We start from the raw sequence: 12,548 nt of genomic DNA on the forward strand, positions 1-12,548 counted from the left end.
TGCTCAGTCTATGGGGATTACGCTAAAAAGCCTGCCCAATTAGCGGATTACGCAAGCAGGATTACAGTTCCTGGGAATTGCAAAATCTGTGGATCGAGCAGTTCTTAAATTACGCACGACATATATACACCCTATGTGACAGCATCGTTACTGACAACACTAACACCATAATAACATTCTTCATATAATGGATAGCGTTATCGATGTGATAAACTGTTTCAACATACTTCATATCATGGTCAGATAAATTTGCAAATGGAGACACTTAGCAGGTACTACTTTCAAGATCCATTAATCAATGTAATGTCTGCTTGCTCTATAAACTAATGACTAATCTTCTCAGTAAGTTTAGAGATGAATTTCCCAATGGGTGTTTATCAAGATCAACATGGTTGCAATTCATTTAGACTTGCACAAGTCCCTTAGGCAATGATTATTAGCTTAAATCATAATTTCTTGATTATATTAATAATAAGAACAAGATGTCCCTATAAGAGACTGGCGTCCTTACTGTCCACTTATCTAGACTTGCCAATCATAAGGATAGAATTACTATACACCAAAGGATTCACCATTCACTACAGCCTTGGAGCAAGGCTACAAATCGTTTGTCAGCATATGATAAACTGTATGGTCAACACTGTATTCATGGTTACTTCAAAAAGCAAAAATACATCTTAAATATTGATTGTGTTATATGATTAAGAGATTATTATTCTTGTGTGTTCCCGCATCATAAATATCTCACTAGGTCACTCACTCACTTGGTCACTCACTCACTCACTCACTCACTCACTTGGTCACTCACTCACATGGTCACACAAGCAGTCACATGGTCACTCATGCACTTACTTGGTCACTCACTCACTCACTCACTTGGTCACTCACTCACTCACTTGGTCACTCACTCACTTGGTCACTCACTCACTTGGTCACTCACTCACTTGGTCACTCACTCATTAACTTCGTCACTCACTCACTCACTTACTTGGTCACTAACTCACTCACTTGGTCACTCACTCACCCACTTGTTCACTTACTCACTCACTTGGTCACTCATTCACTTACTTGGTCACTCACTCACTCACTCACTTGGTCACTCACAGGTCACTCAATCATTTGGTCTCTTGGTCACTCACTCACTCACTCACTCACTTGGTCCCTCGCTCACTCACTTGGTCACTCACTCAAAAAATTCACTCATGGGTCATTCGCTCATATACACACACGCACACTCACTCACTCAAAGGACACTCACTCACTCAATCGGTCATTTGATCAAACACAACTCACTCACTCACTCATTGTGAGAGATGACAGAATTAGATTCAGCATCCAGGATGTGTGATTGGCTTATTCTATTTCATCATGCCCAGATAGCAAGGGGTTCATTTTTCACATTTTCAGACTCTGGTTTGCCTGGACTTGGCACCATTATTTACAAGGCGCCACGATGCAGCTGATATACTGCTGACTGAAGCATTTCTCACTTATTACGTAAGACATGAGGGTCTCATCAAAGATACCGAGACATTAAATGAACTGGTAGTCATCACGACACAAGCCAGAAATGTCTAAACTGAGAAGCTGTAACCAACTGGCATTTTGTAAACTAATTACTTCATGTCTTCTATCATTACTAGGGTCATGCAGACCTATTTTAAGGAAAACACAAGTCCTAGAGGCTAGACGATGACAACAAAGTCAGTGTGTGAAATTGCTGCCTGGCCACCAGGGCTGTTGCTAGAAAAATTCCAATCAGGCTAAAGATTCTAAAATGTCTGACTGACTGACTACTGAAATCTTAATGGTGATTTTTTATGCACACCTCTAAAAAGTTCTCCTGTTTCTGTATATCAATACAACTATATAAAATAGTTATTATCCGTAACAAATAAGGTAGCGAAGTTGCGAGATCAGATTTACCAACATTTGACTTTACTGATTCCTTCTCAGAATCAAATTTCTGGGAAAACAAATTGTCACTTATATACTTTTAGACTGGCCCCTAGATTTGTCTGTAAATTATACTCATCAACAAAAGTTCCTGTGACACCAATATTTTAGTGTATTTTTCAAAAAAGTAAAGTTTGGTTTACAATATTGTAGTACATGTATGGAATCAAGTCACAAAAACGCAACTGCTACAGAAAAGCTTGCATTCCATGCAAAAGTTGACTTTTATGCAAGCCCCATGCATTTCACTACCCAAGAATGGGTATAAAAACATGTGCTTTAACGGTTTTCCTTATGTATTGTTTAGCATCGTGCTGACAACAACCACTCTGAAAAACAACAAAATTACGCAATTATTCAACATTACGAAATGCCACGCCTGTCCGAAATTGAGCATCTGCAAGCCATTGGTATGCTTGAAGCAGGATCGAGTCAATGTGATGTTGCAAGACAATTTAACATCCACAGAAACACCATTTGGTGTTTATGGCAACGTTGGCAACAGACGAATGCAGTCAGAGTGGCAGGCCACGCGTAACCAATTATCGACAAGACAACTGGATTCGAACAACACACCTACGAAATTGATTCCAGCCAGCAACAGTGACTGCAAGAAGCATCCCCGGCCTTCGACGAATATCTTCACAAACTGTACGTCGTTGCCGTAGATGTGCAGGGATGTCAAGGTGAATGTTACGTCAATCATTGTGTCATGGAAGAAGATCGGTTTGGCGGCGGCAGCGTGATGGTATGGGGTGGGATAACAGCAAGACAGAGGACCCGTTTGATAGTGTAGAGGGAAATCTCAATGGACAGCGCTACCGCGACGAGATCATCGGCCTTGTTGTTCTACCGTTTTTGCGTTGTCATGGCCCAGGTATTACCTTTTATCATGACAACGCCCGACCTCAAATTGCTCGACTTGTTCAGGATTCTCTTCAACAAAACAATGTGAATGTCATCCCCTGGCCGGCTCGCTCCCCTGATCTCTCACCAATCCAGCACATGTGGGATGAGATGGATCGGCGCCTTCGACGTCAACCACGTGTTCCACAGACACTCCAGGAACTTCCAAACATGCTCCAGCAGATATGGACAGATATCCCACAGGGCTTTGTGCAACGCCTAGACCATTCCATGAGACGAAGATGTGTTGCTTGCATCACAACCAGAGGTGACACACACGCTATTGATTTGTAAATTGACATTTTGGCATGTTCATGTTTTTTATGAAATCACGCATTTTCTGAAGTCAGTATGGCAAATTAAACCATTTGAACACTTACAGGAGTCTTTTATCTGTTGCAAACCGAAATTGTTTCAGATTTGGTTAAAAACATAACTTTGAATTAAATCTTATTCACTTCACTTATTGGCTTCACCTTGCTGTTTGTTCTGACAAGAATACTTTCATAAACTGTCACAATTTCTCTATGTATTAGGGGGCACAGGTGGCCCAGTTGTCTAAGGTGCCTCATTTTTCTGTGCAGAGTTGTGTCCCTTGACCATGCCAGGAATCTATGATTGTGGGTTCAAATCCCGGTTCTACCCAAATTATGTTTCTTGGTTTGTCCAGACAGTACCAGGCTCGTGTGTTTCACCAAAGTTGTAAACATTTAAGACCTGCATCACTTCGGTCTTTCCTCCTACATTAACCTAACACTGTGATATAACTGGAATACTGTTAAAAGCATGGGCAATTGAATCAATCAATTCCCCCAAGATAGAACCAGTCACTGTGTATTAGGCTTTGGGGAAATTTTACTCAGCATGTCACTTTAAATCCTGCATGTCAGACATTTTTATTGTCAATATAAAAAAGATGATTTAAATTTCCCGTGTGATATGAAGCAGACTGTGTCCTCCATGTTTGACGACTGACATTGTATTGAAGAGCGGAGTTCAATGTGTGCCCTGTTGTTTGTGGGTGTTTTTGGTGGGAAAAAAATAAAAAGTGTCGCACATCACTTTTGCTGTCAATAAAAATATCCAAAAAGTCATACTGCCCTCTTCACTTTTTTGGAAAACGCAGCCTTATGTATAGTGTGAGTTGAGTGTTGTGTGTGTTGTATGTGTTGTGTTGTGTGTGCTGTGTGTTGTATGTGTTGTGTTGTATGTGTTGTGTTGTGTGTGCTGTGTGTTGTATGTGTTGTGTTGTGTGTACTGTGTGTGTTGTGTGTGATGTGTTGCATGTGCTGTGTGTTCTGTGTTGTGTGTGCTGTGTCGTGTGTGCTGTGTCATGTGTGTTGTGTGTGCTGTGTGTTCTTTTATGTATGTGCTGTGTGTTCTTTGTTGTATGTGCTGTGTGTTCTGTGTTCTGTGTTGTATGTGCTGTGTGTTGTGTGAGTGTTGTGTGTTGTATGTGCTGTGTGTGCTGTGTTGTATGTGCTGTGTTGTATGTGATGTGTGTGTTGTGTGAGTTGTGTGTGTTGGGTATGCTGTGTGTGCTGTGTTGTATGTGCTGTGTTGTATGTGATGTGTGTGTTGTGTGAGTTGTGTGTGTTGGGTATGCTGTGTGTGCTGTGTTGTATGCGCTGTGTGTTGTGTGAGTTGTGTGTGTTGGGTATGCTGTGTGTTCTGTGTGCTGTCTACTCACTGTGAAGATGAAAGGGACAGTGGTGATGAGTTCTACCACGAACTCCAGCGTGAGAATCTGCTGTAAGATATTGCCCTGAAACATGGACAAGCAGTCATAAGATATCAACACTGTTAGGCATAAGACATCAGGGCAGTAGTGTATGGTATAAGACATCAGGGCAGTAGTGTATGATATAGGACATCAGGACAGTAGTGTATGGTATAAGACATCAGGGCAATAGTGCAAAGTAAAAGACATCAGGGCAGTAGTGTATGATATAGGACATCAGGGCAATAGTGTATGGTATAAGACATCAGGGCAATAGTGTATGGTATGAAACATCAGGGCAAAGGTGAATGGTATGAAACATCAGGGCAAAGGTGAATGGCATAACATATCAGGGCAATAGTGTATGGTATAACATATCAGGGCAATAGCGTTAGTTATAACACAGCAGGGCAATAGTTGGTGGCAGTAGACATCAGGGCAATAGTGTGTGGTATCAGACAGCAGGGATATAGTGTATGGTATAACACATCAAGGCACTAGTGTATGGTATAACATATCAGGGCAATAGTGTTAGGTACAACACATCAGGACAATTATATGTGTGTGGTATCAGACATCAGGGCAATAGTGTATGGTATAACACATCAAGGCACAAGTGTATTGTATAACATATCAGGGCAATAGTGTTAGGTACAACACATCAGGGCAATTATAAGTGTGTGGTATCAGACATCAGGGCTATAGCTTAAGGTATATGACACCAGGGCAAGTATATAAGCGTAAGGTATAAGGCACTAGAGTGAGGTATAAGACATCAGGGCAATAGTGTATGTTATAACATATCAGGGCAATAGTGTTAGGTACAACACATCAGGGCAACAGTGTGTGGTATCAGACTTCAGGGCAATAGTGTGTGGTATCAGACATCAGGACTATAGCATAAGGTATATGACACCAGGGCAATTATATAAGCATAATGTATAAGACACTAGAGTGAGGTATGAGACATCAGGGCAATAGCATATTTAGGTATAAGACATCAGGGCAATGGTGTAAGGTATATAAAAAATAGAGTACCATGGTACATATCTTGTAACTCTGGTGGTATACATGATTAGATTAAAATGGTACATATTTCGTACCTGGGGTGGTACATAAGCATAGGGTACAATGGTACATATCTTGAAACTGGGGAGGTACATGGGCACACAATATGTACACACCTTGTAGCTGAGGTATTGTACAAGTATGGTCTCGGCGTATGGTATAAGACATCAGGGCAGTAGTGTATGGTATAAGACATTAGGGCTAGTGTATGGTATAAGACATCAGGGCAATAGTGTATGGTATAAGACATCAGGGCTAGTGTATGGTATAATATCATATAGTATGGTACATATCTTGTAAATGGGTTTGGCACATGGACACACAATCTGTACACACCTTGTAGCTGAGGTATTGTACAAGTATGGTCTCGGAGAGACTGATGACAGCCACGCTCAGCTGACATATCCAGACGACCTCATGCCGTGTCACAAACACGATCTCTGACCTGCAACATTACAAACACATATGAAACACTGTCAGAGAAACATTCATGTGACCTCGATTGAACCCAACACAGGAGAATTAAATTACCGTATTCGACTTAATAAGCGCCCAGGGCGCTCTCAAAATTAGAAATAGGGGGCTCTTATTAGAATATTATTTTGGTGAAAAACAACAGAGTTGAAAGATCGTAAATTTCGTGGTTTATGTTGACAGCCTGAAATGTTTATACACAACAGATATATTTTTTCCAGAATTTAATGTCCCATAATTAAGGGTGCATATAACACACGTATTACATTGATCAATGTGATACATTGATCAATCGAAAGGGGTGCTAATTGGGATTGTTCTCTAGCCAATTGTTTAGCAAATATCGCCATGGGCGCTTATTAGAGGGGAGCGCTAATTACGTCGAATATGGTAAACTTAAAAATAAATCATGTGTACTGTAATGCAACAAGCATGAACAACCATCCTCTAATACTGGTTTGTGCACCTGTATTTCTTCAAGCCGGGAGCATTGATCCCTCTATAAGGGTATTATCATGATATAACATTTATACTAAGTTTTCATATCATAATTAGATCCACAACAAGTGCTTTTATGAGTTATCATGGTATAACATTTATACAAAATTTCATATAATTATAGTTTAGCAAGTAACACATATAATCAGATAAAACGCATACACAAAATATCAGTAGTTTCAGTTATAGGTTTTAGATACATACTAGCCTTAGGTAACAAGGTCCCATCTCCCAGACATACTAATCAATAAGACAAAAGTTCTATCTACATAGTTTTATAGATTGTCTTGAACTATTTTATTTAAGTAAATCTATAAAACTATGTAGATATAACTATTGTCTTATTGATCAGTATGTCTAGGAGATGGGATCCTGTTACCTTTCAAGTATTTATCTAAAAGCTTTAAATTTATAAAACTATGTAGACATAACTATTGTCTTATTGGATAGTATGTCTGGGAGATGAGTTCCTGTTACCTTAGGCTAGCATCTATCTAAAAACTATAACTGAAACTACTGATATTTTGTATATGTAATATATGCATTATTTGCTAAACTATAATTATATGAAATTTAGTATAAATGTTATACCATGATAACTCATAAAAGCACTTGTTGTGGATCTAATTATTACATGAAAACTTAGCATAAATGTTATATCATGATAGCATAATGACAGCCAAGTCCAGCTGTATTCATATACAATAAACTACAGCTATAACGAACTCAAAGGGGATACTAATTTTAGTTCATTATAATCGTAGTTCGTTATATGCATATATACAGCATATATAAACCAAATGGCCGAGATAAAAACATAAGTTTGTTATATCCATCAGTTCATCTTAAGGGTGTTCGCTATAAATGTAGTTTACTGTATAATTGTTTAAATTTCCACTTTTTTCAAAATGTCTGACCAGATATATCCAGTGAGACAAGAGAAATTAGCAAGAGAAAATTTCTGAAAACCATTCAGAAGCATATAGATACATGTGTACATTTCTTGCCACACAAACATGGTAGAAATAAGCTGAGCCACATCTTCCCTCTGGCAAGGTATCGCATATCCGGTAAGTTTGCCAATAATTTGCCAGCACAACATTGTCTATTTGAAAGAAATGTGAGTGGTGTCACAATTTCGTGACTGAATATTTGAATCTACTGAACGAGGTTTCACGCCTCCAGCTAGCAAACTTTTGTGACCTTTTCACATTCACGAGTGAGTGAGTGAGTGAGTGAGTGAGTGAGTGAGTGAGTGAGTGAGTGAGTATGGTTTTATGCCGCTTTATTCCAGCAATATCACGGCGGGGGACACCAGAAATGGGCTTCACACAATGTACCCATGTCGGGAATCGAACCCGGGTCTTCGGCGTGATGAGCGAACGCTTTAACCACTTGGCTACCTGACCGCCCCCATTCACTATAGCCCATACCACATGCATTTAGTGATGCTATGAACATTTTACCTAAATCGGGGGCATAGGGATTAATGTTCACAGATTTCTAATTCTCAGAAGCCATACCAAGGTTAGATCTAAATTCCAACAGTGTAGCGATGCTAATAGTTTTCCAATAAAGAGTGTGTTTATGTATATGTAGATGTTTTTTAGTCTTAATAGACAGTTTCGGCAAGTCAGCTTTAAATGAAAGGATAAATAAATGATCACACCATATTTCCATAATCATAATAAGTATCTTCTTACAACCAATATCTGGGAACGTCCTGGCAGTCTTGGGGAATAATTGAGAAGACACATTGAAAAATATCAAAATGTGATGGATAATCTCTAGATAATCTGCATATTCTTGCTAAGCCAATGCCTGACCACTGAATGACTGTCTCTGAAAGATATTAGGATAATACTCTGCAATGGAAAACATGTACATATATTTATGACAATAATCGGTTCTTCAAGGGGTTTTACTGTAGTACTATGTATCATTACTTATAATAGAATCAAGCCATCTGACTGGCCAGTTTCCATCATGTAAAATCCCACACCAGTTGACAGTCAACCTGCATGGTGAAAAGGTTTACACATCACAAACAACGACCCACAGTTATGAAGTAAGACAAGTTAGGAATAGTCTGTTAGCCCATTATTGAATTACCGTATTCAACGTAATAAGCGCCCAGGGTGCTCTCAAAATTAGAAATAGGGGGCGCTTATTAGAATATTATTTTGAGTTGAAAGATCGTAAATTTCGTGGTTTAAGCTAACAGCCTGAAATGTTTACATACGATAGATATATTTTTCAAGAATTTAATTGCCCATAATTAAGGGTGATATAACACACGAGTGTGTATTATACACGAATAAATAAGTCTTGTGTACATTGATCAATCGGAAGGGGTGCTGATTGGGATTGTTCACTAGCCATTATATTAGCAAATATCGCCGTGGGCGCTTATTAGAGCGGGGCACTTATTACGTCGAATACGGTACCTAATAAATGTCTAAGCGCATAGAGCATGCTTATGCATGGAGTACAGCACCATATATCATTATTATTATTATTATTATTATTATGTTGAACATTTTTCACATTGCCTTCAGCATGTATTTAAACTTGCTTCTTTGGTTTTTAGAACTTTCAAAAACGAAGACATCTAAAGGGTAGTAACTCTTTTACGCTGTGACTATTCTCCACTATCCAATAGTGGAACACAACTATGTTTATTGTCACTCATGACTATTTCTCAGAATATGCATTCTTCTACCAGAGAAATTATGTATATCCCAATTGCTATTGATGCTCATGATATCAATCACTGGATTAATTGTCTGGTCAAGACTTGGTTAATTACAGACCATCATTAAAAAACTGTAATATTGCATCGTTAAACAAATAATTAAACATTTTCGTTCCTTAAATCCTCTACATCCCGCTAATGACACATGTAACTCAAAATATACCCTCTCATGAATAATTGGAACAAATTATTCAAATTATTCAAATTAATTACTTTCAACATTTTAATGATTCCACTGAAACTGACTGCGTTGGAATCATTAATTTCACCTTGACCACAGAAACCTTTCACTTTTATATCCCATTGGAAATAATATTTATCTGAATCTATTTCCTGTTTAATCAATACATTGATGCATTAGAATATTCCCCTGATGATTTATCAATAATGAAATTTATCACACGTCTCCTAAGGAATCAGCTGATGATGAATGCTGTCTGGCTCGTGACGCAAGGGAGATAAGGTGATGTGGAGGCATGGGTTCTCCATCACTTTTATTAGAATTCTCCCTGCTATCTTCTTATGTTCGATGTCATAAATAATTGCTAAACTGATGATGCTGCATGAATTAAGCCAATAACTCACCAAGTTGAGGTCTTTGTAATTTGGGTACAATATCACCTGAGTTTGCAACTGATGTATTATTTATGAGGTCTTGAGGTTAATTTAATTACATGTTTTACAAATTAGCTCGTCACTAACAAATAATGGAATTAGAATATAAATCGTGTTTCGTAATTTTGAACCTAAGGTTTACAGTTCCATGACATTTTAGCTATGTATGCTCTTACTCAAAGAAGCACAGGGATAGCAATTTTCCACACAAACAGAACATAAAATGGTGTATGACACAAGAAAATATGGTTTGTTTGTTTGTTTGTTGTTTAATGCCGCACTCAGCCATAGTCAAGGTATATGAGAGGGTCTGTAAATAATGGAGTCCGGATCAGAAATTCCAGTGCTTGATATCAGAACATTGATCTACCCAATTGGGACATGATGACATGCATCAACCAAATCAGCGAGCCTGACCACCCGATCCCGTTAGTCGCCTATTACGACAAACACAGTCGTCTTTTACGGCAAGAATGGGCTGCTGAAGACCTATTCTACCCTGGACCTTCACAGGTATGGGCCCAGTCACTGATGTTTCTATGTTAAACCTACATTTTCATTTTTATATTTTTGCCTCCACCCTTCAGATATTTTTCCTTTTACTTAAAAATCAGCTCTTTTACTCTGATATGATATTTCGCTGTGTTAAGATCTCAGGACACCTCCATTGGAAGTTGCACCAGGGTAACTTTCTAATCAGCCAATCAGCAGCGAGGCTTCTAAATTCTTGGTATGACAGAGAAAAACATCTCGAAAATGAACTAAAATGACAATTTTCAACGTGGCAGTACAGCAGCGTCATGATGTTGTTGTGGATACTTCACACAACCTGTTGTTTCTACATACCGTAGAAAGTACAATCAATGTTGTTTCTACATACCTTGGAGAGTACAATCAATGTTGTTTCTACATACCATGGAGAGTACAATCAATGTTGTTTCTACATACCGCGGAGAGTACAATCAATGTTGTTTCTACATACCATGGAGAGTACAATCAAAGGGCTATTTGTGTTCTGTGTGGGGTTTTATTTGTGTAAATAAAATGTTCTTAATCGAGATGGTAAAAAGAAGCCAAATCATTTTAGAAAGCATCTTCCCAAGGCAAGAGAGCTAACTGACTATAGTCCAGTTTCCATCCTTGCCGATCGAACTAGGCTGGTATTATGGAGTTACATTTTGGCTGGATAACGAGTCTATGCATAGTTCAATCAAAATCGCGCACCAAATTGTATTGGTAAACTGTCATGCAGATTTCGATAGATTACAGGATTTGCAATGTGCACCACCAACTTGTTGTCAGCAGATATTTTCCAAATCTTTTAATGTTTTTAATCAAGGTGCTCACATGATTTGATGCATTTCACGATGTAAGACCCGTTTTATCACAATATAGATCTAGCTATTTAAAAGGGTCGGGTGGGGGGTGGGTGGCTAAGGCGTGAGTATGCCAGAATCCTACGATCGTGGGTTCAAATCCCGGTTCGGCCTGATTATGTTTCAAGGTTAGTCAGCACCATACCAAGCCTGCCTGGGGCTTTCGTCCAACACTAAGCTGACACGCCATGATAAAACTGGAATACTGTACAAAGTGGCATTCAACCAAACTCACTCACTCGCTGTTTTAAGAAAATTTCCGTTCAGGTGAGATACGCATAAAATTGTCCTCAAGAATAACAATTAGTTTTCTGACAAAACAACTTTCAATTAACTGATTTATAGTATATATATTATGTTGGCAATCAATTGAATCTATATAATTCATGTTACAACATTTAGAAGGTTGTTTTTAGAAAATCAATTTTAATCTGTCGTCAGTCTGAAATAATCATCAGTTCTGAGACCTGTAACAAATGCATTCTGTAGAGTCCTTCTGATACACTGTTGGGATAACATATAATTTGGCTAATTCTGTAACATCAATAATACTGATTGCATATAAATCACTTTTATTAAGGCAGTTCATATACTATAGAGTCAATTCCATGGCTGTTGCATCCAATTAAATCCGTAAACTACAGGAGTCGGGTTCTGATGCTCATGCATAAATCTCAACGACTCTTCAGTTGTGGGTATGTCAACACAGAGATTAAAGCTACAAATTGTTCTTCACAAGTGATATAAACTGCTGAGGAAGAACAAAGAATACACCCATGGTACAAAGTGGCCAAAAATGAAGAAATAGTTATTCGATGGTGATGTATTTGAGACGGGTGTCACAGTTGTTTTTTGGACCTTAAATCTGCAGTGTTTTGATGGTTTTCTTTTTCTTTCTATTCATAGCAGACCAAACACTTGCTATAACCCATAGCAGTATAGTGTCTGTAATGAATGGATGTTCTTGTGTGAACATCAGGAAAGTCTCAACATTATACAGTGAGTGAGTGAGTGGTTTAATGCCATGTGTAGAGTATTTTTGTTATATCACAGCGTGTCAGTTTGACATGGGTGGAAAGCCTGAGGTGAATCCGTTCTTTCGCAAATTTGGACCTCAAAACCACAATCACTGATTCCAGGCACACCTAAGGGATGCAACTCTGTACAGCAAATAGTGAAG

General features: G+C 38.5%; 1 protein-coding gene across 9 annotated transcripts in view; it reads right to left on the reverse strand.

The window, feature by feature from the left end:
- Positions 1 to 12,548, reverse strand: part of LOC124138395 (potassium channel subfamily T member 2-like) — a 175,255-nt gene that overhangs the window by 100,559 nt on the left and 62,148 nt on the right. For all 9 annotated transcript variants that reach the window (XM_048388883.1, XM_048388878.1, XM_048388876.1 and 6 more), the window contains exons 5-6: positions 5,987 to 6,095; positions 4,553 to 4,627 (exon numbers count right to left, since the gene is read on the reverse strand). In XM_048388883.1, coding sequence (XP_048244840.1) covers positions 4,553 to 4,627; positions 5,987 to 6,095 — 184 coding nt within the window. The remainder of the gene's footprint in view (positions 1 to 4,552; positions 4,628 to 5,986; positions 6,096 to 12,548) is intronic.

This window comes from Haliotis rufescens, unplaced genomic scaffold, assembly GCF_023055435.1.
Source record: "Haliotis rufescens isolate VD_foot unplaced genomic scaffold, xgHalRufe1.0.p SCAF_8, whole genome shotgun sequence".
Classification (NCBI taxonomy): domain Eukaryota; kingdom Metazoa; phylum Mollusca; class Gastropoda; order Lepetellida; family Haliotidae; genus Haliotis; species Haliotis rufescens.